We start from the raw sequence: 26562 nt of genomic DNA on the forward strand, positions 1-26562 counted from the left end.
AGAAGTAAGACTACAAAACAGACTGGAGAAAACATAAGGAGCGGCCAGAGGCCAGCCCAGACCGACCCGAGGAGGAACCTCATTGGTAGGAAGCAGCCTCTCCAGGAATAGGTGGATGTGAGACGCGAAGGGCACGGGAAACCCAGTGGTCCAGCACAGGCTACTGGTGGATGAGGGGTCTTCCACGGAGTTAGAGGAACACTGCGAGGTCTGGCCAGGGTTGCTCTCCGTGTGGCTAGCAGGCAGCTAAACAGATCTGAATGCATTTCCACGCCTCCTCCCCACCGCCCCGGCCAGCGGCCTCGGGTTCCCACGGTCCCCAGCCCACTGCCAAATCCAGGCCTCCCGCCCCTCTACGACTGGAGGGTGGGGGCGAGGCTAGCAGCTCCCTCCCGGCTTCCTCCGCTTGTTCTCTCCTCCCCTTCCCCCTCCTCCGGGCGGCTCTCCACTTCCTCTCCCCCCACCCCACCCCACCCCAGGGAAAAACGAAAACAAACACCTTCGCGCCCCGCGCCTCCGACTCTCCGACCCCACGACCCGGCGCCGGCGCTGCTTTGGCGGCCTGGGTCGGAGAAGGCACCTCGCCCTGGACCCCCTATGCGCCGCAGCACAGTGACTCTTCCCCTCGCCCTCCGCCTTCCCCGCCCCAGCCCGGCTCCGCCTCCCAATGGGGAAACATCCCAAAAAAGGGCAGAAAAGAAATTTCAGCATAAAGTTGGCCCACTGGGAAAGAGAGAAGCGTCCGCGGGGAGCCAGGGAGGAGAGGGAAGGCGCGCGGAGGGGAGCGGGGCCAGGCGGAGCCGGGGGCGGGGAGCGGAGGGGCTCGGGACGCGTCCGGGTGGGAGCGGGGGCGGGGAACGCGTGGTGACCAGCCCGGCCGCAGCCGCGTGGAAAATATGCGGGGCACGTGGGGGGCGGGGCGGGGAGCTGGGTCCTGAGCCGCCGGGTGCTCGCAGGAAGGGCCTGGTTCCAGGGGCAGGGGCTGGAGGGGAGGCGAGGGGATGAGAGGTCAGGCCGGTCCCGGGGGCAGCACGCCCGGCCACACTCCGCACCGCGACCGGGGCTCTGGGCTTGCCTCCTGCCTCAGTTTCCCCCAAGCTCCCGATGAGACTCTGCTACTACCACCACGTCGATAACGCAAACCTAGAGGGACTCAGGGTAAACTGAGGCACTCAAACTGCCGAAGAGCTCCGCCTCCCAAGAGACATTTAATCCGCGGGGATTTGCAGGAAACTTCTAAATTAAGGGTAGCGGCTGCTGCAGCTGAGGGGGGGGCACGCCGGTCCCTGCGCCCGGGCAGCTGCCGTGAGCTCACGCCCCGAAATAGCCCCAGGGGCCCCAGCCGCAGCTGCCACTGGGTCCGGTTGTCACTCAGAGGAAGCACGGAGCCCCCAGCCCAAGGGTCCCCTCCCTTTCGCAGAGCCGGGGTTTTTCCAGCCGACCGTCGGCCACTTTTTCCTCCGACGGCTGGCATGGAAGAGGGGAATGGGGGCGGGACCCCAAGGGAGGCGGTCCCCAGTGGGTAGGCGAAGGGGGCGGCCGCACCCCCCGGCCGGGCCGTGCTTCTGCCCCTACAAGGTTTGGGCCGAGGTGGGGGAGGGTCCTGGTTGCCGGCCCCGCCCGGTCCCTCCCCGCCTTTTAGGCGCCCGCGCGGCCGGGACGTCCCAGTCCCGCTCCGTCCTCCTCTCTTGCCACTCGTGCACCCAGTCCGCTCAGCCAGCCCAGTCCGTCCGGTCCTCACCGACTGCCGGCCGGCCCACCTCCCACCGCAGCCATGGACGCCATCAAGAAGAAGATGCAGATGCTGAAGCTGGACAAGGAGAACGCCATCGACCGCGCCGAGCAGGCCGAAGCCGACAAGAAGCAAGCTGAGGACCGCTGCAAGCAGGTTAGGGCCGGGCCCAGTGCAGCCTGCTCTCCCCACGCCGAGGGCAGGGGTGGGCCGCTGCCATGAGTCCCCCAGCCCCGGACCTGCCCGCCAAGGCTCTCCCACCCAGGGTGGGGGCTGGGCCTTCACAGTACCCTCAGGGCCTTCGCCAGAGCCGCTTATCTCCCCTACAATAGCCTGGAGAAGCCCCAGGCCCCTGGTTTCCACTCCTGCCCTTGCAGAGCGCGGTTGGTCCTGCTCCTTGGGGCTTGAAGTTTTCTCTGTACCCCCAACAGGTCCCACCAGCACCCTTGACTGGACTGTCCCTCTTCTGTTATTCCGCTTCCATCCCAGTAGCCTCCAAATCTTAGTAGCGCCCCTACACACACCGCGTCTCCATTCTGGGCCTGGGCCCCCTCCCAGCCTGGCTGACCAAGTCCCCTCTGTCCCAGCTGGAGGAGGAGCAGCAGGCCCTCCAGAAGAAGCTGAAGGGAACAGAGGATGAGGTGGAAAAGTATTCTGAATCCGTGAAGGAGGCCCAGGAGAAACTGGAGCAGGCCGAGAAGAAGGCCACTGATGTGAGTGTGGACTTGGGGGACAATGGGAGGAGTTAGGGCACTGGGAAGGGGCCCCCCGAGTATGGGAATAAGGGGATTGGGGCACCTTATCCCCTTATGTCCCCAGCACCAAGACAGAAATGGTTTCATCTCAGTAACCAGGGCTAGGGTAAACTTACACAAGTAATCCAAGACAGTGGATAAATCAAAACCACCTACCACTTCCCCCACCTACCACTTCCCCCAGAGGACTTAGCCCTGTAATTCTGTTTGGTTCCAGCTTTTAGAATGTACAGTGATCAAGCAGTGAGTCATTGTGGGGGTGGAAGGTATAGGAATTTACCATCTACCTCAATTAATCCTCCAGCTGAAATTGGAGAGGAGACTGCAGCCGTTTGGGGGTGGGGGGATGTGGGTGTGAGGTACTAGCAGGCAGGAGGAGGGAGAGGGATCCAGAGATGAGGCCCCACTTGAGTTACAACCCTAAGGGGCCATTAAAAATTCCCTGGCCTTGACCTCTGGCTTCAGCAGCCCTGCTGTGCCCTGGGGCCCCAGCTCAGGTTCTAATGGCTCCTCATTTACCCTCATTAAGCTGTTAGCCTGGAGACCACACCAGGCCACAGGGCAGAGGGACAGGGCCACAAATGCCAAAGCAGCTACCTTGGCAGGTCATTTACCCTGAGATTTCTCTGCCCACCCCACAACCCCAACCAGACTTCACTTCCTGCCATTCCCAACCCCCACCTTAAGGTAGGAGAATGGCCATATGGCTTTGGTATGGTGGTAGTTTCCCCATTCTCTGCCTCGGTTTCCCCATCTTCCTTCCACCCAGGATTGTTTTAAGATGAACCTATGGTTAGATTAGCATAAAGCATGGTCTGAACATCAGAGATGACATTGCTGTTTGTATCGACTGCTCATGTTCCCAGCCCCCCAGGGTTGGGCTTCTGTGACCTCCAGCCTCCAGTTTTGGTTCTCCACCAGTCCTGGCACTTGGGAGGGAGCTGACCTGCAGCTGCTAGCACAGACGACCCTGGGCATCTGACACTCTATAAATAACCAAGGCCCAGTGCAGCTGGAGGCAGGATTGGAAACCCAAGGAGCTGGTGGGGGCTGGAGGGGCAGGGGGGACAGGGACAGAGCTAGGGAGGCAGAGCCATAGCACCAGGAGCAGATAAGAAAGACTGCCCAAGCTTATTGGTGACCTTGAACACAGCACTCAACTTACATGGTGCCTCAGTTTCTCCCTCTCTCTTGCTTCCCATTTTTCTAATGGGGACAGTAGTGCCTGTCCTGTGGTTACAGAGCAGCCCCCGTAACTGGGAAGAGCTTGAGAGGCAGGAAATAGCACATATCAGTCCCATGATGAGGAGGACCCCAGGACTTACCAAACTTTCCAGAGTCTTTTGTCACCCCACCACCATGAAGAGTTATTCTTTTACAGTCTCACCTCTCTCTAGGGTAGTCCTCCAATGTCCCTCACAGTGATTCTTCCCAACCCCCAGTGCTGTCCCCAGAATCCTTCCACACTGAGTCATCCGGCCCTGTGCCCATGATGGGCTCTTGTCACTCTAGGTGGCCAAGCTCCAGGTGCCTTCAGCACCTGGAAGACAAGCTACCATCTACTCTCTATATATGGCGCTGTTTCTCCTGCCCTACAGTCCTACCAAGGACCTGCTTCCTATGCTCTGTCCAAGTGCTGCCCCCAGCCCCTCCCCCCACCCCCTTTCCCTACACCGGTCCTCTCTCCTCTCCACTCTGAAATCTCAGAGTCTCTGTGTCCTTGTTTTTGACAGAGAAAGGGGATAACCTAATATTTATGGAATGCGGACCCTGTGCAGGCAATGTACTCAATGCTTTCTGCATGTTATTTTACGATTTCCCAAACTTGGCTTATCATCAGAATCACTCGGGGGCTTTAAAAAAAAAAGAGAAGATTCCCAAGCCCCCGCCCTACACATCCCAATTCAGTGGATCTAGCATGGAGTAAGAGAACCTGTTTAGTTTTATGAGTCTCACCGAAGGTCCTGTTGATTAACTGAGTATTAAAAGCACTGGATTGTCTCAGAACAGCCTTAAGAAGGAGGAACTGTTATTGTTAACTCCAACTTGTGAAGGAGGAAACTGAGGCTTAGAGAGGCTAAGTAAGTTGCCCACAGCTACACAAGTGTTGAGTGGTTGAGCCATGGCTCAAAGACAATCTGACTCAGAGCCGATGCTCTTAACACCAGGCTGCACTGCTCCTCTCATTTTCCTTTATTGGCACTCGCCTTGCTCCGCCCTTTTTCTCAGTGTTTGACCAGTTTTTATGGACTTTTTCCAAAACCTCCATGGTTTTGCCTCCTACTGCAAGCCCAGGGGCTGAGTAGACATCCCTCACACTGTCCCTGCATTGTCCCCAGCTCTCTGCTGGCCTTGGCAGGGAGCCCCTTGCTACAGCCATGGGTATTCCTTATAGGCCTGCCTCTTGGGCTTCTTGCTGGGAGTCTGCCTTACAGCTGATGACAGATGACATCACTGAGCTTGATTCTTTTTTTTTTTTTGAGATGGGATGTTGCTATGTTTCCCAGGCAAGGCTCCTAGGGTCAAGCTGAACTCCCACCTTAGCCTCCAGAGTAGCTGGGATGACAGGCATGCACCACCATGCCCAGTATCACTGAGCTTGATTCTGTGACGGGCTATTCTTAGCAGCAGTGACGTCTGGTTGGCCTGATTCTTCCCCCATCCCTTTACCTGGGCCAGGCTTTGCTGTGTAGGAATCAGAGCTGCATCAGACCTGGCCCAGCACTTGAAGTGCTCTCACGGGGAACAGGAGGACTTGTGTGCAGGAGACCTTTGGGACACTAACTGTGCACAGTGCAGGAGAGGCCCTGCAGCAGGGGGGCGGAGTTTGTCAAGGAAGGAATGCGTGTATTTTTTTGTTTTTTTGAGGTGGAGTTTCGTTCTTTTTACCCAGGCTGGAGTGCAGTGGCACGAACTTGGCTCACTGCAACCTCAGCCTCCTGGGTTCAAGTGATTCTTGTGCCTCAGCCTCCCAAGTAGCTGGGATTACAGGCGCACACCACCATGCCTGGCTAATTTTTTATTTTTAATAGAGACAGTTTCACCATGTTGGCCAGGCTGCTCTCAAACTCCTGACCTCAGGTGATCCACCCGCCTCGGCCTCCCAGAGTGCGGAGATTACAGGCGTGAGCCACCATGCTCGGCCTGAATGCACATTTTTTACTGGAGCACAGTCTGGGCAGAAGATGATTGGTTGAGGAAAAATTACATAGAATGTCTAGAATCCAGGAAGCCTCAGTTCTTTCTGAGAAGAATCTTGCCATCCTCTGGAGCCTCTCTGATCCTTATCCAAGGCTAACAAGGCCTGTTTGACCCCTGACCTCTGACCCACAGGCTGAGGCAGATGTGGCCTCCCTGAACCGCCGCATTCAGCTGGTTGAGGAGGAGCTGGACCGGGCCCAGGAGCGCCTGGCTACAGCCCTGCAGAAGCTGGAGGAGGCCGAGAAGGCAGCTGATGAGAGCGAGAGGTGGTCAGGGGCCTCGGGGAGGATGGTCCGGGAGGAAGAAGGGAGCCTGTCTCTGCTGGTCCTGATACCACGCTCACCCTCTCCCTGCCTTTCAGAGGAATGAAGGTCATCGAAAACCGGGCCATGAAGGACGAGGAGAAGATGGAACTGCAGGAGATGCAGCTGAAGGAGGCCAAGCACATCGCTGAGGATTCAGACCGCAAATACGAAGAGGTGACAGCCTTGCCCCTCTGCCTGCTCGCTGCCCAGCCTGCAACATGTCCAGTCCTTCTCCACTGATCTACCCTCTCTTTCTCACTCCCCCCAGGTGGCCAGGAAGCTGGTGATCCTGGAAGGAGAGCTGGAGCGCTCGGAGGAGAGAGCTGAGGTGGCCGAGAGGTAAAGATACCCAGTGGTGGCAAGTGAGCCCATTGACCCTGGGGCCTTCCACACAGTAGGAAGGTAGCGTCCTAGGCTTGGGGCTGTAGGGACAGGCCCTGTTCTCTGACCCCTGCCCGCTGCCCCCAGCCGAGCCAGACAGCTGGAGGAGGAACTTCGAACCATGGACCAGGCCCTCAAGTCCCTGATGGCCTCAGAGGAGGAGGTAGTGACCCCTCAGAACCTTTCTGGGCAGTGGCGCCTTCTCTCAGCTCACCTTCCCTCCGTCTCAGCACCGCAGGCTGCTCTTTCTCAGCTGCTGGGGATCAGGAAGGGCCTGGGGCTTCTGAGCCCTGCCTGCTGTCACTCTCACAACTTTGCTCTTCTCTTCTCTCCTCCACCCGTCCCCCGCTGTGCCATCTCCACTGCCTGGCTTCGCTGTGCCCTCACACCCTGCCCCCCCCGCCACACACCCCCTGCAGTAAATGTGGGGACCTAGAGGAGGAGCTGAAAATTGTTACCAACAACTTGAAATCCCTGGAGGCCCAGGCGGACAAGGTAGAGGGGAGCAGAGGGGCAGTGAGGATGGGGTCCTACAGGGGAGGGAGGTGAGGGGTCCAAGGCAGGGAGGGGCTGGGTGTTCTATGGAGGCAGGATGGCCAGGAGCCTACGGGGTACGATGGAGAAATGAAGGATCTGTGGTGGCGCTGTACTGATGGCATGTGTGTATATCCCCAAAAGTATTCCACCAAAGAAGATAAATATGAAGAGGAGATCAAACTGTTGGAGGAGAAGCTGAAGGAGGTGAGAGTCCTCTTCCAGTTCCCAGTCTCCCCTCAAGCCACCCTAATCCTTGCCAGAGACGGCCTGTGGCAGGACACTGGAGGGTTGGGATGGGCAAGAAGCTTGACTTAGGCAGTGGTCTGTGGGAGGGCCTAATTCTTTGCCATTTCTCCCATCCTGCCTTTACCCCCAGGCTGAGACCCGAGCAGAGTTTGCCGAGAGGTCTGTGGCAAAGTTGGAGAAAACCATCGATGACCTAGAAGGTAAAAGAAGCCTTTATAAGTAGGTCCACACCTGCTGTGATTATCAGTCTGTCCCGTACCTTCTCATCCCATTTTATTTGCCACCAATAAACTAGGGTTGGGCCACCTAGGACCCTACCAACTCCCCAACTCTGTGGGCCATGTCTACAATTCAAGTAATTGTAGCTGCCCACCGCGCAACAACTCCAGTGCTTCTCAAACTTCAGCATGCATGAGAATCACTGGGAGAGTTTTAAAAACAGATTCCTGGGCTCTGCCCCAAAGAGATTGCTGACTTTGGGCTGGAGGATTTACATTTCTAGCTAGTTCTCTGGTACTGCCAATGCTGCTGGTCCTCATGCCACACTCTGAGTGGCACCCACATAGACAATTCCGTCCCCGAGTGTAACGCAGTAGAGTTCTAGCGCAGAGACTGGCTTATTAACTAGAGAGCTATTGGACTGAACATCTAGGTCTGCACGACAGCACTAATAGAAAACACTGTTTTAAGCTAGATTTGACAAAAGCAAACATCCAGATATGTGTGAGTCTGTGGCTGTTTCTATTGTTAATGGTGTTGTGGCTAAAGTTGCCTTTCCTTTTTATTCTCTGATAACCCTTTCACTTTCCCACTTCTCTCACTTCCAGCCTTCTCAGGCAAGCTCCAATTTTACCTCCAGCTTTAGGAGGTTTGCCCTTTCTGGCTCCAGCACCCTCCCTCTCCCCTCTAAGCGAGCACTCCTGCTTGTCGAGAGCTGTACCCACAGCTCCCTGGAGAGGCAGGAGCTCCTGTGGGTAGAGCCAATTTGGGGTACAGAGAAGGACAGAAAAGAGATGGGGTAGAGATGGGGAGAAGGAGTTCCTGACGGCCGTCCAGCCTGTTCCCTGGCCTCCCTCTCTCACTCTCTTTGTGCATCTCTGATTCTGTTTTTCTTTCCATTGCCCTCTCTCCTTCCTTTCCTCTTTCCCTCCACTCCCTTTCCCACACTCCCACCTGGTCCCCTCCCTGGACCCCCCAGATGAAGTCTATGCCCAGAAGATGAAGTACAAGGCCATTAGCGAGGAACTGGACAACGCACTCAATGACATCACCTCCCTCTGAGCCCCACGCCAGCGTGGCCACCTCAGCTCTCTTCTCTCCTCTCCTTTCCATTCTCTCTATGGGGAGGGGAGCAGGCAGGAGGAGCAGAAATTGCCAACATTGCACAGCCAGGCTGGGAGCAGCCTAGGGAGAGCCCCCATCATGCCCACCACCCACTCTGGCACTGGCTTCATCCTTTACCTATCCCCTTCCACCCCCCTTTGCTGCCTAATAAACTCTGAACTTGGTCTCCATGCTGTTTTCCTGCCCTCCAGAGAGCACCTCTATCGCCACCACGGAGCACTGGTTCACTCCTGACACCCTGGCTCTTACTGACACTCCCAGCCCCTGCACTGAGCCCACCCACAAAAGACCATGGCCCACGCTAAAACCCCTCTGCATAGGCACTCCCTGGCTGTCACTCTCTGACTCACCGCTGCATGTGGGCACGTGTGGCCTCATCAAACCATGACCCCCTCTGGTGCCAATCACTGACCTCGGAGCACTTAGCTGGGGTTCCAGGATCAAACAGAGTGACTGGAAAGGAAGTAGGGTGGTGAGGTGCAGGACGGGGGCAAGAAAGTTGCAAAAGGTCTGGAATGGAGCTGGAAAAATGTTGGATATCAGCAACATGGGGCTTTCACTGCAGTGGCAGGTCTGTTTTCTACCTCAAGTCTGTCTGGCCCTTCCTTTCCTGGCGCAGTCTTTGTCTTACCTTCTGTCTCCAACTTTCTTAAACCTTCTAAAGAAGAGGATAAAGTAGTTTATGACTCAGACCTCCCCACCCCACCTCCATGACCCCAAGGCCTTGAGTGAGGCATCCACGTCCATCCTGTTCCCCTTATCCTGGTCAGTCCATCTGTTTGTCCCTGCCCTGAGGTCCCTGAATGCATGTGTCTTCCTGTGTCTCCTGACCCACTCCATGTCTATATGTCACCTTCCCCTGGCCCTGCCTCCCCACGTCTCCCCCATGTGTCTCCCTCCTCCCTCACCTGCTGCTTCCCCTCACAGAGACCTTGGCCAGTGCCAAGGAGGAGAACGTCGAGATTCACCAGACCTTGGACCAGACCCTGCTGGAACTCAACAACCTGTGAGGGCCGGCCCCGCCCCCAGCCAGGCTATGGTTGCCGCCCCAACCCAATAAAACTGATGTTACCAGCCTCTCAAGGCCCTTTAAGCCTTTCTTTGGTGTTGGCAGTGGAGTTTGAAGGAACCCTGTATGAACAGGGCCTGGGTCCTTGCTCTGCACTGGGGCTTCCTTTTCAGGGAAAACTGGGATGGAGGGCCTGGGCTCATTGAGGAGGGGCTGTGAACAGGCTGTGTGAAGCAGGAAGTCTGACAGGACTGGGGACATCAGCTGGGCCAGACAGCACATCCTGAAGCAAAAACTGCAAGAAGTGACACACATTCCTTGAGCAGGGTGAAAACTCAAAAGCCTGAGTTCGATGTTAAGCCTAGGGCTGCTGTCTGCCCTACCCCTCAACACATACACTGCACACACACACACACACACACACACACACACACGGCCATCCCAACAGTATCAGTCATTTCTGTCCTCTTCCTGATAGCATCTGTGGTAGGCAGAATAATTCCCCTTCTCCAAAGATGTCCATGTTCTAATCCTGTGCATTGTTCTTACCTTATATGGGAAGAAACGTGGTGATTAAGATTTTGAGATGGGATGATTATCCTTGGTTACCTAGATAGGCCCAGTGTAATCCCAAGGGTTCTTGAGACAAGGAGGTCAAATGTGGAGGTAGGAGTTGTGACAATGTGAGCAAGAGATTGGAGTGATGTGTGGAAGGAGGAACAAGCCCTACTGACATCTGACTGCTGACCTCCGAACTGTAAGAGAATAAATGCATTACTACTAAATTCGTGCTAATAACAGTAATAGGAAATTCAAGTACCATCCTTCTAATTTGAGGAACAAAGGTGACTAACACATACTTTGTTATAAATATTTATTTTAAAAAATTTCTTGGCAGTTAAAAGGAAGTGGCATAATGAGCAGGACAGGACAGTTACCGGCTCCCCCTCAGATGCCTCTGGCTGGCTTCTCACATTCTCCAAGATCCAGCCTCTAGGCTCCAGTCTCGGCTACCTCTGCTGGGTGGTAGCTTACACCCCCTTTGGTTCCCCTTCTGTGTGTACACAACAGGGAAGGCTAATCAGAAAACTGGCCCAGGAGCAGCTCATTTGCATGCACTTTGCATGAAGTGACTCCACACGGGGTTGGGGAAGGTTGTACCTGAGGAAAGGGTCAGTGTAATACCTGTGCTGCCTTCTCATCTGCACGAGGAAGGCGACGCTGGTGACAGCAAAAAGGAGGCCAAAAACCAGGGCTAGGATGTCACCTGGGATGGAGAGCAGAGAGGGCTGCTTTGTGAAGGAAGAGGGGTCTGCACAGTTCCTCAACACCTGCCTCAGTGCACTCCACCACCCCTGCCCCGAGTTCTCAGGCAGCCCCCAGTGCCTCAGTCTCCAGAAGAGGCCAGCCAAGGGATGAGGGTGGATACATGAGAAGGGGTAAGATAAGCACCGTTTTTGCTTCCTAGAAGCCAAGTAAAAGGGCTGTTTGGGGCCAGGCACAGTGGCTCATGCCTACAGTCCCAGTGCTTTGAGAGGCTAAGGTGAAAGGATTGCCTGAGCCTAGGAGTTCAAGGCTGCAGTGGGCTATGATCGTGCCACAACACCCCAGCCTGGGCAACAGAGTGAGACCCTATCTTTAAAAAAAAGGCGGGGATTGTTTTGAGAGAGGGATGCTAGGAGATTTCTCAAGCTTCATTCTAATCAACTAGCCCCTGGGGACAATGGGGGAATCCCCACCATGATCTGCCTCTCTAATATTGGGGTTGGGGTCTGCAGAAAAGGAGAGGGAGCAGAGGCGGTCCTGAGCAGCCCTGGGGCTGAATGGTGCCGAGGAGTCTCCTGGCATCAGGACCAAGAGGAGGGGCAGACTCACCAGCAGCCAGGCAGGAATTCAGCTGGACTGGAGAGGAAAAGGAGATGTCAGAGGCAGGCTGTGACCACCAATGACAGACACTGGCACACACATGGGAGGATAACGGACTACTGGCTGCGGGGACACCAGACAAAGCTGTACCTGGCTCAGCAGCCCGAGGACTGCTGTCCACTCCAGCAAGGAAGGAGGCCTCGATCACTCGCCCGTTCAAAGGCTGCGTTGCTCGGAAGTTCAGCTGTAGCCGAGAGTCACCAGGTCCCCACAGGGTGTCAAAGAGGGTGTGGAGCTAGGGAGGTCAGTAGACAGTGTGGCTGGGTTCATGGCATGACAGGAAACAAGGGTCCCAGGCCAGCTCACAACCAGCACCTCAGGGCTCCACCCTCCATCTCCTGTATTCCCCACCTGGCCTCTTGATTTCTTTTATAAATAAACTAATGTATCCTAAAGATGGTAGGCAGTGGTGGGATCAAGCGATATTCCCACCTCAGCCTCCTTGAGTAGCTGGGACTATGCACACCACCATGCCCGGCTATTTTTGGTTTTGTTGGGGTTTTTTTGGTAGAGATGGGGTCACACTATGTCGCCCCGCCTTGTCTTGAACTCCTGGGCTCAAACCATTCTCCCACCTCAGCCTCCCAACGTGCTGGGATTATAGGCGTGAGCCACAGAGCCCAGCCTTGACTTCTTTCTTCTCCTCTTTCTCATCTCATCTTACATCTGCTTTCCCCAACACCCACTGTGTCCACACACACCCTAGGCCCACCTGCTTAGCACTCAGCATCACTGTCTGGTTAAACACAGTCCAGATGACACCCTGGGCACAGGGCGGTGTAGTCAGAGACCCCTCATATCGGAAGTAGCGGCTGAGGTCAGAGGGCAGGAGTGCAGATATGTCCAGTCCTGGGACCTGAGTCTCTGAGCCTGTGAAGAGGATATATGTTGGGGTCTCACCTACACTGCACCCCCTTAAAGCTTCAGGGTATAGGGATACAGTTTCACCTCCCAAAAGCCAAGGTAACTCAACTCTCTGAGACCGCTTCTTCACTAAGTGCAGGCCCTTCCCATAAGACGTAACTCAAAAAAAAGTACAGGGCTTTCGGGCAACTGGAAGAGACCTGAGGAAGCAAGAGAGGGAGAAAGAAAGGAAGGAGAGAAGGGAAGGCGGGAGGGAAGGGAGGAAGGAAGAGAAGGAAAGAAGAAAGACCATCTGAGTCTACACTCTTAACTCTGTGTACCATCATAAAGTGTTGGGCCACAAGTTTAAGCCCAGAGCAAATTAAAAAGAAAAAAATGAATCCCAGCACTTTGGGAGGCCGAGGCTGGTGAATCACAAGGTCAGGAGTTTGAGATCAGTCTGGCCAATATGGTGAAACCCTGTCTCTACTAAAAATACAAAAAAAAAAAGAAAAAATGATCTGAATAACTTGTAAATAAATATGAATATTGATAACTATACAAAACAGACACAAGAAATGCAAAGGCAGAGTTCTACCTAGTCTAGCAGAGACCTAAAAGACCTAGTAGAGTAAGTGAGATTTAAAATGACCCAAGAGTGACTAAGAAGAGAACGATTTCCAACAAAAGTATTTACGAAGTTAAAATATTAAACAGTTCTCAGAAAAAGTTTAGCTCTCCAGACTTGACCTTGACAATTCCAAACACCATTTTTTGGTCTTGTTTTTTTGTCTCATTTTGGTTTTTGCTTGGTTTTCTTTTTTTTTTTTTTTTTTGAGACGGAGTCTTGCTCTGTTGCCCAGGCTGGAGTGCAGTGGTGCGATCTCGGCTCACTGCAACTTCTGCCTCCCGGGTTCACGCCATTCTCCTGCCTCAGCCTCCCAAGTAGCTGGGACTACAGGCACCCGCCACCACGCCCGGCTATTTTTTTGTATTTTTAGTAGAGATGGGGTTTCACCATGTTGGCCAGGATGGTCTCGATCTCTTGACCTCATGATCCACCTGCCTCAGCCTCCCAAAGTGCTGGGATTACAGGCGTGAGCCACCGTGCCCGGCGGTTTTTGCTTGGTTTTCAATCTGTAGGCAGCCGTTTGCGGGTAACTGCGTCTGTCAGCTTCACGGTTATTATCAAGATGAGCGCTGGCTCATGCTTTAATCCCTCCTGCACTGGAGGGAGCCCATCTCCAGCCTCAGACTTGAAGCTCCCAAGGGTGATTCTTTATGAACTAGGCCACAGAGATTAGTGGCCAGACCAACAAACTGACCTTCCTCAGCAATTTCTTCCAAGCGAGACAGCAATTGCTCATAGGCACCGTTTTCTTCTGGGCCCTCCTGGGGGATGACATTGTAAGACAGATGAGTGCATGTATCCAGGGCCATGGCTGAAGGCCAGAACATGAGGGGGGTTCCCATAGTCCTCTCCCATTCCTCAGCTCTGAGAATGCTGAGGTAACATAAAATTGTAACGGTTGTTGTTTTTTGTTGTTGTTGTTGTTTTTTTAGAGACAAGGTCTCCCTTTTAAAATCTTATGTATTATTACTCAAACTCTGTGTACTCTTGCTGTGCGAACCAACAAGCTTGGTGGACTGGTTTTCAATGACAAGCTGGAGAGGGAGGGAGAGAGCCCACTTTACTAGGATACTAGGCTCTCGGTGACCCGGGCCCTTCTAACATTTGCAGTCTCACTCACTGCTGCCTCCGTACATACTCCCCACAGGAAACCATATATACACCTTTGTGTTGGTGTCACCTCTGCAGTCACCTTCATGATTCTGTGTTTGGCTTTTCAGGTGAGGTCCTGACATGCCACTCCTTTTATTTATTATTCTTTTTTCCTATTTTGCTTATGAACCTAATGTTAAGAACATTATGAACCTAAGAGTATGAACATATTGACATGTTATGTCGGAGGCATTTCTCTGAACTTTGTGCTGTGTGGCTGACGTTAAAGAATCAGTGAGTGTGGCTGGGCACGGTGGCTCACACTTGTAATCCTAGCACTTTGAGAGGCTGAGGCAGGCAGATCACTTGAGGCCGGGAGTTTGAGACCAGCCTGACCAACATGATGAAACCCTGTCTACTAAAAATACAAAAAAAATTAGCCGGGCATGGTGGCACACACCTGTAACCCCAGCTACTCAGGAGGCTGAGGCAGGAGAATCCCTTGAACCCGGGAGGCGGAAGTTGCAGTGACGCAAGATCACACCACTGCACTCCAGCCTGGGTGACAGAGAGAGACTCTGTCAAAAAAAAAAAATCAGTGAGTGAGTGAACTTAGCAGGCATCTCACCATCCCTTCCCTTTACTGGCCTCCTCTAATCATAGTGTATGTAGCCTTGATTATTATGGGTTCAAATAGGTCACTAAACACTGCATTTCACAAAGGAGAAATGATGGGTCATTGGAGTATTAGAGAAATTACTCTCCTTGATGTCTAATGCACTGCAGGTGCCATTCCCTAAATAGGCCATATTCTGAGTCTTTGCACATTCTATTCCCTCTGCAATGAACACTTTCTTTTCTTTTCTACCAGTGAAGGCTTTAAGTGTCACCTCCTCTTATGGGCAGCAAGCCACCCAGGCACCAAGGCAAAAGACCGAGGACACGAGCTGTTCCAGTATAATAAAATATAAAATAAGAATAGTTATACCAGATATAGATCTTAGATATGATTATATATCAATATTAATCATTAGTTGGTAGTAATTACTCTTTATCCCAATATTATAATAATCCTCGCTCTATAATCATAACCTAGGAAAAACCAGGCCATACAGAGATAGGAGCTGAGGGGACACAGTGAGTTGTGACCAGAAGACAAGAGTGCGAGCCTTCTGTTATGCCCAGACGGGGCCACCAGAAGGGCTCCTTGGTCTAGTGGTAATGCCAGCGTCTGAGAAGACGCCCGTTGCCAGGCGGACCCTGGTCTAGCGGTAGTGAAAAGTGTCAAGGAACAACACCCGCTACTTAGCAGAGCGGGAAAGGGAGTCTCCTTTTCCCCGGGGGAGTTGAGAGAAGACTCTGCTCCTCCATCTCTTGTGGGGGGCCTGACATCAGTCAGGCTTGCCTGCAGTTATCCGGAGGCCTAACAGTCTCCCTATGATGCTGTGCTTCAGTGGTCACACTCCTAGTCCGCCTTCATGTTCCATCCTGTACACCTGGCTCTGCCTTCTGGATAGCAGTAGTAAATTAGTGAAAGTACTAAAAGTCTCTAATATGCAGAAATAATGATGTAAGCTGTCTTTCTCTTTGTCTCCTCTCTCTCGCTTTGCCTCAGCTGCCAGGCAGGGAAGGGCCCCCTGTCCAGTGGACACGTTACCCACGTGACCTTACCTATCATTGGAGATGACTCACTCTTTACCCTGCCCCTTTTGCTTTGTATCCAATAAATAGCAGCGCAGTCAGACATTCGGGGCCACTACCGGTCTCCGCGCATTGGTGGTAGTGGTCCCCGGGGCCCAGCTGTCTTTTCTTTTATCTCTTTGTCTTGTGTCTTTATTTCTACACTCTCTCGTCGCCGCACACAGGGAGAAGCCCACCGACCCTGTGGGACTGGACCCTACATCCTCCGTGACCACCATTTTTACTCTGTCCTTCCTATGTGTCTGTCATGTCAGCCTCCCCCACTGGCTGTGGGCTACTTAGAGGCAAGGACCTACAGCTTCAGAATCCTTGTTGGGGGCTGGTGCCTGGTTCACAGTGGGTGTTAAATGAACAAACAGTGCATGAATGAGTTTGTCAGCCAGGGGCCAGGGTGAGCGTGCTGGGATGGGGTCTCTGGCTCCACGATAGAGTCCGGGAGGAGCATGGGATGGGAAAGCGGGGAGTAGGGGGTGTCCAGGATCTGGTACCTCCAGAAAGGCGGCCAACACGGCCAGGCCTCCGGGGCGCCCCAAGGCCTCGTCAACTCTGGCATAGGCGGTGCTGAGGTGAACCACGTGGATCTGAAAAGGACACGAGGGTAGGAGACGGCCACGTCTCTGGCCCCGCCCCGTCCCGCTCCTTTGCCCCTTCTCGGCCAGCTCTGCCTGCGCTCACCTCGGCAGGGAAACGGTGGCCTTCCACAGTGTGCTCCGAGCCCGGACGACCTGCAGCCCCCCAGTGCAGATGCAGCTGCAGAGCCCGGTACTCCCGCCCGGGACCCAGAGCCATCTCTAGTCCGGGAGGCAGGGTCAGTTGCACTGCGTAGGGAGAGGCAAGTGAGCCGGCCCCGCCCGGGAGGGCCAGCCCAATCCCCGGGCAGGCACTGCCGCGACGGTTCCCTTCCCTGCGCCCCGCCCCATCCCCAGGTCTCGGCGGGGAGACCCCCTCACCACTGTGGCCATTGTTGCGCAGGCGCAGTTCTGGGAACGGCGGGAGCTGGAAGCCCAGGAGTTCCAGGGGGCGCAGGGCCCGGCAAAAGGCGGTGAGCTGGGGGCGGATATCCACCGGGGACTGGAAGCGGCCCGCGCAGGCTGGGGACACCTGGGGCCAGGACGGGTCGCCTGGGGTGAGAGAGTATAGTGAGGAAGTCTGACGCCTAGGTCAGGAACTTAGGGAGCCGGGGTAGAAAAGGTGAGGGGGTGGGACGGCGGGTGGCGGGTGGGACGCCCGGGACCAGTGTTCAGGGACCGCTGTAGGGGAGATCCACAGAGCTGGGTTCCCAGATTGGTCTGTGCAGCGGGTGGGTGTCTCACCTCCATAGCGCCAATGACTCTGGTCATCCCCTGTATAAATGAAAAGGATGAACCGCTCAAGCTTAGAGCCCAATCCCTTCCTGGCGGCCAAAACGACGTCACAAACTCAGATGCCTTACGGGAGCAGTACCGGTAACAAATGCCTTAGGCGGGCCAGGTGCAAAGCACAGGAGACCGCATCCAAACTCAACACCGCAGCTGGGTGGGCCAAACAGCAATCCTACCAGTTTGCAATCATTGTCTTAGGGTCTGTAAAAGTGAGTGGCTGCTTCAGGCCAGGCGCTGTGGCTCACGCCTGTAATCCCAACACTTTGGGAGGCCAGGGTGGGTGGATCACCTGAGATCAGGAGTTCGAGACCAGCCTGACCAACATGGTGAAACTCCGTCTCTACTAAAAATACAAAAATTGGCCGGGCGTGGTGGCGCATGCCTGTAATCCCAGCTATTTGGCAAGAGGCTGAGGTGGGAGAATCACTTGAACCTGGGAGGTGGAGGTTGCAGTGAGCCGAGATCGTGCCATTGCACTCCAGCCTGGGCAACAAAAGTGAAAGTTTGTCTCAAAAAAAAAAAAAGGTGAGTGGGCACTTCAGTCCTGAGTCCCAAATGAGTGAGTACACCATCCTTCCTTTCTCCCTTCTTTCTCCTCCCCACTCATCCCTCTGCCTTGTATGGTCTCCAACCCCTTTCCCCAAATTCCTGGCTTGGGAGTCAAGACGCCACTTTTCTCTACCTGCTGTGTCCTTCTTCCTAGGTCTCAATTTCCTTATTGTAGACTAAAGATGAGATGGCTTCTACCAGCTCTTCTTGCTTGTCCTCTGGTACCCGCTTCATCTCCCAAGCTTTCCTTTTTTCTTCCCCTCAAACTCTCTGGCTCTCCCTCTCCACCTATTTTTTTTTCTTTGTCTGCACATTTTTTCTCTCATCTGCACTTCTCTCATCCCTTCCTCTTCTCTAGCCTCCCCCTTCTCTCCCATTCCATCCAGCTCACTTCTCTCCTTTTGCACCCTTTTTATTCTCTCTCCACATCTGTCCCTTTCTACCTCTGAAAGTGGGGATGGGGATATTGGTATGGGACCTCTGGAAGGGCTTCTGTGGGGAGTACAGGCTGCCCTCCTTCCCTGAGTGACCAGAGCCTAGGCTGGGGTATGGGAGGGGAGGCATGAACCTCCTGGAACCTGGATTTGGAGACTGATGACCACTTACCTTCTTTGTCCCTGTGGGCATTATTCTGGGGTTCTTGAGGATCTCCAGGAGCCTCAGCAGTAGGTAGATCCTCTAACTTCAGGGAGCCCTCTTCTTCTGATTTAGGCTTAACTTCAGGTAGATCCTCCTCTCCAGGTAGATCCTCCTCTCTGGGTGGATCCTCTTCACTGGGCAGATCCTCCTCGCCCAGTGGGTCATCTTCCCCAGAAGAGCCTCCTCCCAGGGGGGAATCCTCCTGCATCCGGGGCAGCCTCTGGGGATGGGCAGGCACCAGAAGCAGCAGTGACAGCAGCAGTTGCATAGTGAGGCCTGGAGCAGGGGCTGGGATCAACAGAGGGAGGCAGGGGCTGGGGCACAGGGGAGCCATGCGGCTGACTGTGGGGTGTCCCAGCACACGGTGTGTACGGGCTGTACGTGCATTGGAAACAAGAGCTGGGTGGGGGAGGAGCAAGCCTGGAGGGGAGCAGGCTGACTCACAGAGCGCCCTTTTGCAGAGATGGAGCCAAAGTCTCACAGGTTTGTCTGGCCCTGTGCCCTCTCCCCCATACCAAAGCCAGGATGGGGGCGGAGTGAGGGGCAGGTGTGTGCACAGGCAGAAGGTTATCGGGGCCATGGACTCAGCTTGGAACCCAAGGCACCACCTGGCACTATGCAGGCTCTCCCTGGCACCACCCAGCTGCTTGCCAGCCAGCCTCAGCTAACCCTGGCCTGCTTCCCAGCTCCAGGCACAGAAGGGGAAAGGCAGGGGAGCTGGGGCCCCCATGTCCTCTGGCTAAGAGGGAAAGCAGCTCATGTATACATCCCTGACTCCACCAGGAAGCAGGTAAAGAGGTAGGGCGGGCTGCTAGGGGAGCCCGAGGGTGAGTTAAGTAATGGGTATGTGGGAGACAAACTTGAGCTTGAATGAAAAGCAAGTGTATGTGTCAGAGGGACTCTGATAGGTTTAACCTATATTTATTTTTCATCACATTACTCTCCTGCTCAAAAGCCTTCATTGGCTCCCCACTGCGTGCCACGATACGCACATTGTGTACTTCTGACTTCCAAGTCTCTTCAAAACCTTGCCCAAGAGACCTTTCCATCTTGTCTCCTACTACTCTCCCTCATACTCTAGCCAAATTAAACTATTATTTTTTTTCTCCAAACCTTTTTCCACCTTTGTTAATCTAGTTCTTGCTCCCTGAAATGCTATTTACTATTGCATTCAACAAATATTTATTTAGTACCACCATAGGTCCAGCACTGGGCTATGGACTAGGGACATGGAAATGAATAAGACACGGTCCCTCATTTTGGGAGGCTGAGGTGGGTGGATTGCTTGAGTCCAGGAGTTCGAGACCAGCCCGGGCAACATGGCCAAACCCTGTCTCTACTAGAAATACAAAAAATTAGCCAGGTGTAATGGCATGTGCCTGTAGTCCCAGCTACTCAGGAGGCTGAAATGGGATGATCGCTTGAGCCGAGGCAGTTGAGGCTGCAGTGAGCTAAGATTATACCATTGCACTCTGGCCTGGGTGACAGAGCAAGACCCTGTCTCAAAAAAAAAAAAACAAAAACAAAAACAAAAAAACACTACCTGCCCTGAGCAGCTCGCAGTCTAGTGAGTGAGGGCAAACCCTGTCAATATCATAATATTCAGGGAAGAGAGATGAATTCTGCTTTAGAAGATAATATAGAAGTAGGCAAATTTGATCATGTCCTTGAAGAAATACCAGTTCAATTGGTAAAAACAATAGGGAGAATGATATTCTGGGCAAAGGGGAGGCATAAAATATTATGAGCAGGAGAGTGACAGAATCCAATTCTCATAATAGGTCATGGTGAGGGCTTGAGGGCTAGTATGGAGCACAGATTGCAGGGGAAGACTGGATGCAAGGAGATGGGGTAGAAGAGTGTGAGGACCCCAAGAATGGGCTTAGGCCTCTCAGTTTTTTTTTCTTTTTCTTTTCTTTTTTTTTTTCTTTCCAGCCCAGGCTGGAGTGCAGTGGCGTGATCTCGGCCCACTGCAATCTCCACCACCTCCCAGGTTCAAGCGATTCTCTTGCCTCAGCCTCTTGAGTAGCTGGGACTACAAGCACCTGCCACCATGCCCAGCTAATTTTTGTATTTTTGGTAGAGATTGGGTTTTGCCATATTGGCCAGGCTTGTCTTGAACTCCTGACCTCAGGTGATCTGCCTGCCTTGGCCTCCCAAAGTGCTGGGATTACAGGCTGGTTTTTTTTCTAATTAATTATTTTTAAAATTTATTTTAGAGATGGGATCTCACTATGTTTCCCAGGCTGGAGGGCAGTGGCTATTTATAGGTGCAACCCTGCTACTGATCAGCACTGGAGTTTTGATCTCCAATTTCCACCTGGGTCAGTTCAACCATCCTTAGGCAACCAGGTTGATGCAGAACTTAGTGCAGTCACCTGACTGGTATACTACACTACAGCCCAGAACTCCTGGGATCAAGTGATCCTCCTGCCTCAGCCTCCCAAGTAGCTGGGACTACAGGCACGCGCCATCACACCTGGCTAGTCTGCCTTTTTAACAATTTATTAAGCCTCCTCCAGTCCTCCAGGTGCTGTTCTAGGCCCTACAGATGCAGCATTGAATAGAGAACAGCTCTACTGTTTTGTAGCTCACATTCTAGTAAGGCTCCATTGGCTTCAACAAACTAAAAGAGAATAAGGCCATTTCAGGTCCATATCTAGGGCTAATATTCAGTAGGCACACACCAATATGGTTGTGTAGGTTAATTAAATATATTAAGATGTTTCTAATCCTGTTGGCATATAGCCATGGCCCCTGGCTCCAGGGTACCCCTGCTACCCTAGCTCTTCCTTAGGGACCCTCCAGACCTCCTGATCCCTTATCTAAAGAGGTATTCCCTGGCATAACAGAGTCCCCAGGAGCCCACTTGAGTGCCTCAGCCACCTTCAACTCTGATGGGTCAGTGCTTGTGCACTTGCTGCTGTGTTACAAATAGTTTTACTGGCCGGGTGCGGTGGCTCACGCCTCTAATACCAGCACTTTGGGAGGCCGAGGCGTGCAGATCACCTGAGGTCAGGAGTTCCAAGACCAGCCTGGCCAACATGGCAAAACCTGTCTCTACTAAAAATACAAAAATTCGCTGGGCATGCTGGCAGGCACCTGTAATCTCAGCTACTCAGGAGGCTGAGGCAGGAGAATCACTTGAACCTGGGAGGCAGAGGTTGCAGTGAGCCGAGATCGTGCCACTGCACTCCAGCCTGGTCAACAGAGTGAAACTCTGTCTCAAAACAAACAAACAAACAAACAAACAAAAATCCTGGCTAACAGAGTGAAACCCCGTCTCTACTGAAAATATAAAAAAAAAAAAATTAGCCGGGCGTGGCGGCGAGTGCCTGTAGTCCCAGCTACTCGGGAAGCTGAGGCAGGAGAATGACGTGAACCCGGGAGGCGGAGCTTGTAGTGAGCTGAGATTGTGCCACTGCACTCCAGCCTGGGCGACAAAGTGAGACTCCGTTTCAAAAAAAAAAAAAGTTTTACTGTCCTCCCTGTCTAATCTCTTCTATTCTTTGAGACTCAGATGAAAGGCCCCCTCCTTCAGGAAACTCCTTAACCAACCCTCTACCACTAGTCTGGAAAAGATCCCTGGCATCTTTGAGCCAACCCAGTTCTTTGCCTGCCCTCAATAATAACCTTGTCCACCATCTAACTCATATAAGGGTGATTTATGACATTTTATCTGCTCTAACGGCCTTCAGCTCCATAAGGGCAGGGTCCAGTACTTGATTGAGTCAGTCTTTTATTCAACAGCCATTATTGAGCATTTTCTCTTTGTAGATTACCTTGCCAGGTGCTTGAGAAATACCAAATTGACTAAGATATATTCTCTGCCCTCAGGGAGCTCATTGTCAATGACCTATGCCTGTCAAACCACAACTATCCCATAAACATGACATAACTTTTGACATTATTATTATTTTTGAGACAAGGTCTTACTCTGTCACCCAGACTGGAGTACAGTGGCGTCATAGCTCACTGCAGGCTCGACCTCCCAGGCTCAAGTGATCCCCCCGCCTCAGCCTCCTGAGTAGCTAGGACCACAGGCACAAGCCACCACCCCTGGCTAATTTTTTAAATTTGTTTTGTAGAGACGGGGTTTCGCTATATTGCCCAGGTTAGTCTTGAACTCTTGACCTCAAGTGATCCTCTGACCTCAAGTGATCCTCCCACCTCAGCCTCCAAAAGGGTTGGGATTATAGGCGTGAGCCACCATGCCTGGCCCAACACCACATTTTTGTGTCACTCCAAATCATCTGTGTTGTCAGATGACTGTCATATTATACAACAAAATATATATGGCTGAATAACAGCTGTCCTCCAAATGGTCATCCTCAGATGTAGTCAGCCTAAGATTCTAGGGTGCAATTTCTGGAGCCAAATTCAGAGCTCTCCATGGCAGTGTGGTCCAGGGTACACTCTGGATGGCCGGCTGATTGTCTCGGTCAGCTCTGTCATTAGCTTGGATCTTGCTTGGCCCCTGACACATGGAAGTACATGGTAATATCTGAATTGGATGGGCCTATACAAGACAGAATGTGGTAACAACTAATCTAGCTCTCTGTTACAGCTCACTCATTTTCCAAATGCGATTCCCTATGGCTCTGTTTCTCTGTCTCTCTCGTCTCTGGTCTGAGTGGAGAATGTGGACTCTGACCCTGGATCATGCTGGGCGTCTGCCAAACCCTCAAACAGGTTTGAGTTATTGTTTCCTGAGTCTCCCCAGGTTGGGACAGAGTGTACTCAGGACTGACTGACCAGGGCACCCCACACCTGGATCAGGACCTCTCTGTGGTTATTATAGGCCAAGTGTTTGTTCATGAGGGTTTGTGTTTTCAAACACGGAGGGGTCATGTTACTAAAACATGTCTCTGCCTATCCCAGCATGGCAGAGGAGGAAACTATTCACTGGTAGAGTAGAAGGGGAAATGCTCCCTCTCCCAAGCCATAGCTTGGGGGCAAAGACTGATCAAATTCCTCGTATAAACTTGAGGCTGACTTGTAGTTCTGGCTACCTCCCCATCTATATTCATTTCCAAGGGCTGCTGTAACAAATTACCACCAACTGGGTGGCTTGAAACAACAGAAATGGATTTTCTCACAGTTCTGGAGGCCAGAAGTCTGAAATCAAGGTTTTGACAGGACTAGACTCTCTCTGAAGGCTCTGGGGAAGAATCCTTCCTTGCCTCTTCTAGCTTCTGGCGCTCCAGGCATTCCTTGACTTGTAGCTGCATTACTCCGTGTCTGCCTCCAACTTCACATGGCCTTCTCTTGTCCCTATGTCTCCACTGGGTGTCTCTCATTGAGACACTTGTCATTGGATTTAGGGCCCACCAGCATAATCCAGAATGATCTCATCTCAGGATCCTTAACTAATTATGTCTGCAAAGACCCTTTTTCCCAACAAGGTCACATATACAGGTCTTGGGGATTAGGACATGGACATGTCTTTATGGGGCCACCATTTAGTCCACCATCAGTGCAGTGGAACTGACTGCACAGGATGAGAAGGGATGAGTTCGTATTGAAGACTCTCATGCTTTTGCCCTTATCCTGCTCCTTATCTTTGCAAGGCAGTGTCATCCACTCCCATGGCTCCTATAAATTGATGACACCCAAGTATTCCTAGGCTGGACTCTCTCCCCATGTCAGACCCATAACCATCTGCCTAATAGACAAGACCCAAGACATCTCCACTTGGATGTCCCACAAGTATTTCAAGTTTAACAGGCCCCAGGTTGAATGTGTCTTCCCTACAAATCTCCTTTTCATCCTCCTTCAGTGAATAGTGCCAGCCTCCACCCAGAAGCCAGAAACCTGGTACCATCTCTACTTTCATCTTTTCCTTCACCCTAGCATTCCATAACCATGCCCTATAGATTCTACCTTCTAAATTTTTCATCCACATTTTTCATCTTGGCTCACACTTTTGTCACCTCTTACCTGGATGACTGCAACTGCCTCCTGATGGGTCTTGCTGAGTCCAGCAACCAGAGTGATGTTTCTAAAATGGCACATCTCATGATCTCACTCCCTGTTTAAGGCCTTTCAATGGTTTCCCATTGCCCTTAGGATAAGGTTCACAGTACCTGACGTGGCCTTCAGCGGGCCGCCATTGCCTTGGTTTCCATGGCGGGCTTGTGACCTAGGGAGGTCCAATCAGTGAAGCTCTCTGTCTGAAGTATTTGATGGCTAAGGGAACCAATTCTGCGGACAACACATAAAGAAGCACACAGCCATTGTAACTGTGGGCAGCCATCTTGACCCACAATGGAAGCCAGCCTTAAGATGAAGGTAAAACCATGGAAGGCACGGTGGAGTGGTGGAAAGAGGTCCTTGGTAACATGATTGAGCTGCTGGATTAGGCCAACACTAGGGCCCACCTGCTTCTGGACTTTTCAGTTGCATGAGTCAATAAATTATCTTAATGTTTAGCCACTTTGAATTTATTATTACTTATATCACAATTTTACTGACATAAATTCCTTCTAAGTTTGGCCTCTGTCTACCTCTCCAGTCTCCTTTGTCATTCACTCTCTCCCTTGCAGTCTGTGCTCTCATCTTACAGAACTTCTAGCAGTTCCTTAAATTCATCGTATGCTTGCATATGTGTGTGTCCAAGCCTTTGTCCATGCCGTTTGACTCTTTTTTCCACTTCCCCTGCTGCCAGCGCCCAGCTCTGCCTCGCCAGGTTTTATTCATCCTTCAGGTCATCAGTTCACATATCACTTCCTTTGAGAAGGCTTCCCTGACTCCTACACTAGGATCAGTCCCTTCACTGCATGCTTGTGTGGAAGCCTACATGTCCCTTGTAATGTTTCTTCATTTTATGGTGACTCCTTACTGTATCTGCCATGCTGGAGTGTAAGCTCCCCATGGGCGGGGGTCATATTTCTCTTGTCCACAATTTCATCTTCATGCCTAGCACAGGACCTAGCACATGATGGGCATTTAATTTTTTTTTTTTTTTTTTTTTTTTTTAAGATGGAGTTTCGCTCTTATTGCCCAGGCTGGAGTGCAATGGCACGATCTTGGCTCACTGCAACCTCTGCCTCCCGGGTTCAAGCGATTCTCCTGCCTCAGCCTCCCAAGTAGCTGGGATTACAGGCATGTGCCACCATGCCCGGCTAATTTTGTATTTTTAATAGAGACAGGGTTTCACCATGTTGGTCAGGCTGGTCTCCGACAACACATAAAGAAGCACATAGCCATTGTCACTCTAACTCCCGACCTTAGGCGATCCGCCTGCCCCGGCCTCCCAAAGTGCTGGGATTACAGGCGTGAGCCACCACGCCCAGCCTAATTTTGTTGAATGACTGATTGTTGTTCAAAGCATCCCTAGGGCTTCTCCAGCATCCATCGGATTGAAAGCAAAATTTGAGGATAACTAAAGAATAAAGGGGTTATTAACTACCCTCTGAACCGCCTCCTGTTGGCCCCTCCTATCTTTGGCTATGGGAGCAGAGTTTAGCAGCTGTTCCACGTAGAGTGTGGTGTGTCTGACTTGCTCTGTGGGAGACTTAGTCCCCAGGGAATTAGTTGTCACCAACTGTTTTCAGTGTGTCTTCTTGGCTTTACCCTCTTCCTCTTCTAGAGTTGAATGATTCCCCAACTGATGCTCACAGGAGGCTCTATTCTCCACCCCTCTTCCACCCACCCAAAGCACTAACACACACTGGCAGCATTCACAAACACACCTATCACCAACTGCACCCCAGATGTTGTGGTCTACTCTCATCACCTGGGCTCACAGTGACACAAATTACCATGGGATTATCTGTCCTCTTCCATCTTCGAGCTCTTAGTGTGTGGACTGTCCCACATTCACTTGAGACAGTGTAACCAGTCCTCTACCTATCTGGTATCACCACCAGTTTCCTTGGGACATAAGCCCAAGGTACAGTCTGATCCAAACTCTCCCTTTCCTTCATCCAAGCCCTTCAAGTTATTCCTCCCTGGTCTAAGCCCAGCATTATTCCTTTCTTAGAAGTCTTAGAATGTCAGAGCTGGTGGGGAGGTGGTGGAGACCTCAGAACCCTGACAATCCCCTGGTTCTTGGCTTGGGGCCCAGATTCCTAGGAGTCCAAAACAGTAGGGAGGGAGCCTAAAGTTTCTGACATTTTGGTTTTTTTAATAGCTTTTTTTTTCTAACTACCAGGTAATGCATGCTTAATGTAGAAAACTTGGGAAAGGCAGAAGTATAAGAGAATTTTTAAAATCACCCTATTTGTCCCATTCATCCCTTTAGCTTCAGTGATCCAGTGCCTGGCACAGATACAGATTAGGTACTTAATACACATTTGTTAAACACAT

At 52.3% G+C, this 26562-nt stretch overlaps 2 protein-coding genes and 1 long non-coding RNA gene across 11 annotated transcripts; 2 read left to right on the forward strand and 1 right to left on the reverse strand.

Moving 5' to 3' along the window:
* Positions 1-454: 454 nt before the first annotated feature.
* TPM2 (tropomyosin 2) lies at positions 455-9578 on the forward strand. 6 transcript variants are annotated; one of them, XR_008660192.2, is made up of 10 exons: positions 460-1888; positions 2320-2445; positions 5821-5954; positions 6050-6167; positions 6262-6332; positions 6462-6537; positions 7053-7115; positions 7288-7357; positions 8356-9072; positions 9429-9578. XR_008660192.2 is itself a non-coding variant. In XM_055293785.2 (9 exons), the coding sequence occupies exons 1-9, from the start codon at positions 1775-1777 to the stop codon at positions 9509-9511; spliced, it is 954 nt and encodes a 317-aa protein (XP_055149760.1). In that variant the 5' UTR covers positions 455-1774; the 3' UTR covers positions 9512-9578. The 6 variants fall into 6 exon arrangements, 3 of the variants coding, with proteins under 3 accessions (XP_055149760.1, XP_055149763.1, XP_055149761.1); XR_008660191.2 differs by lacking the exon at positions 6462-6537 and adding an exon at positions 6794-6869 and having other exon boundaries at positions 461-1888; XM_055293785.2 differs by lacking the exons at positions 6462-6537; positions 8356-9072 and adding an exon at positions 6794-6869 and having other exon boundaries at positions 455-1909; positions 2242-2445.
* A 789-nt stretch (positions 9579-10367) lies between these two features.
* Positions 10368-18606, reverse strand: CA9 (carbonic anhydrase 9). Of its 4 annotated transcripts, none has more exons than XM_063609779.1 (11): positions 18220-18606; positions 17017-17046; positions 16654-16824; positions 16379-16521; positions 16192-16284; positions 12410-12500; positions 12149-12306; positions 11527-11671; positions 11386-11412; positions 10696-10777; positions 10368-10564 (listed from the first exon to the last, which is right to left on the reverse strand). In XM_063609779.1, exons 1-11 carry the CDS (start codon positions 18584-18586, stop codon positions 10504-10506), a joined length of 1368 nt encoding a protein of 455 aa, XP_063465849.1. In that variant the 5' UTR covers positions 18587-18606; the 3' UTR covers positions 10368-10503. The 4 variants fall into 4 exon arrangements, with proteins under 4 accessions (XP_063465849.1, XP_055149764.1, XP_063465850.1 ...); XM_055293789.2 differs by lacking the exon at positions 12410-12500 and adding an exon at positions 13605-13671; XM_063609780.1 differs by lacking the exon at positions 17017-17046.
* On the forward strand, positions 18597-24683 carry LOC134731459 (uncharacterized). Its single transcript, XR_010113739.1, has 2 exons — positions 18597-22944; positions 24322-24683. It is a non-coding gene; the product is annotated as an uncharacterized lncRNA (long non-coding RNA).
* Positions 24684-26562: the final 1879 nt, after the last annotated feature.

Source organism: Symphalangus syndactylus, chromosome 9 (genome assembly GCF_028878055.3).
Source record: "Symphalangus syndactylus isolate Jambi chromosome 9, NHGRI_mSymSyn1-v2.1_pri, whole genome shotgun sequence".
NCBI classification, from domain to species: Eukaryota; Metazoa; Chordata; class Mammalia; order Primates; family Hylobatidae; genus Symphalangus; species Symphalangus syndactylus.

Coding starts and splice junctions, on each gene's coding strand:
- CA9 (XM_063609779.1), bottom strand. CDS start 18,586: ATGGCTCCCCTGTGCCCCAGCCCCTGCCTCCCTCTGTTGATCCCAGCC. Junction 16,825..17,016: donor GAGTCATTGGCGCTATGGAG/GTGAGACACCCA, acceptor CTCTCACCCCAG/GCGACCCGTCCTGGCCCCAG. Junction 11,413..11,526: donor TCCTCGGGCTGCTGAGCCAG/GTACAGCTTTGT, acceptor TTTCCTCTCCAG/TCCAGCTGAATTCCTGCCTG.
- TPM2 (XM_055293785.2), top strand. CDS start 1,775: ATGGACGCCATCAAGAAGAAGATGCAGATGCTGAAGCTGGACAAGGAG. Junction 2,446..5,820: donor CCGAGAAGAAGGCCACTGAT/GTGAGTGTGGAC, acceptor TCTGACCCACAG/GCTGAGGCAGATGTGGCCTC. Junction 5,955..6,049: donor GCAGCTGATGAGAGCGAGAG/GTGGTCAGGGGC, acceptor CCTGCCTTTCAG/AGGAATGAAGGTCATCGAAA.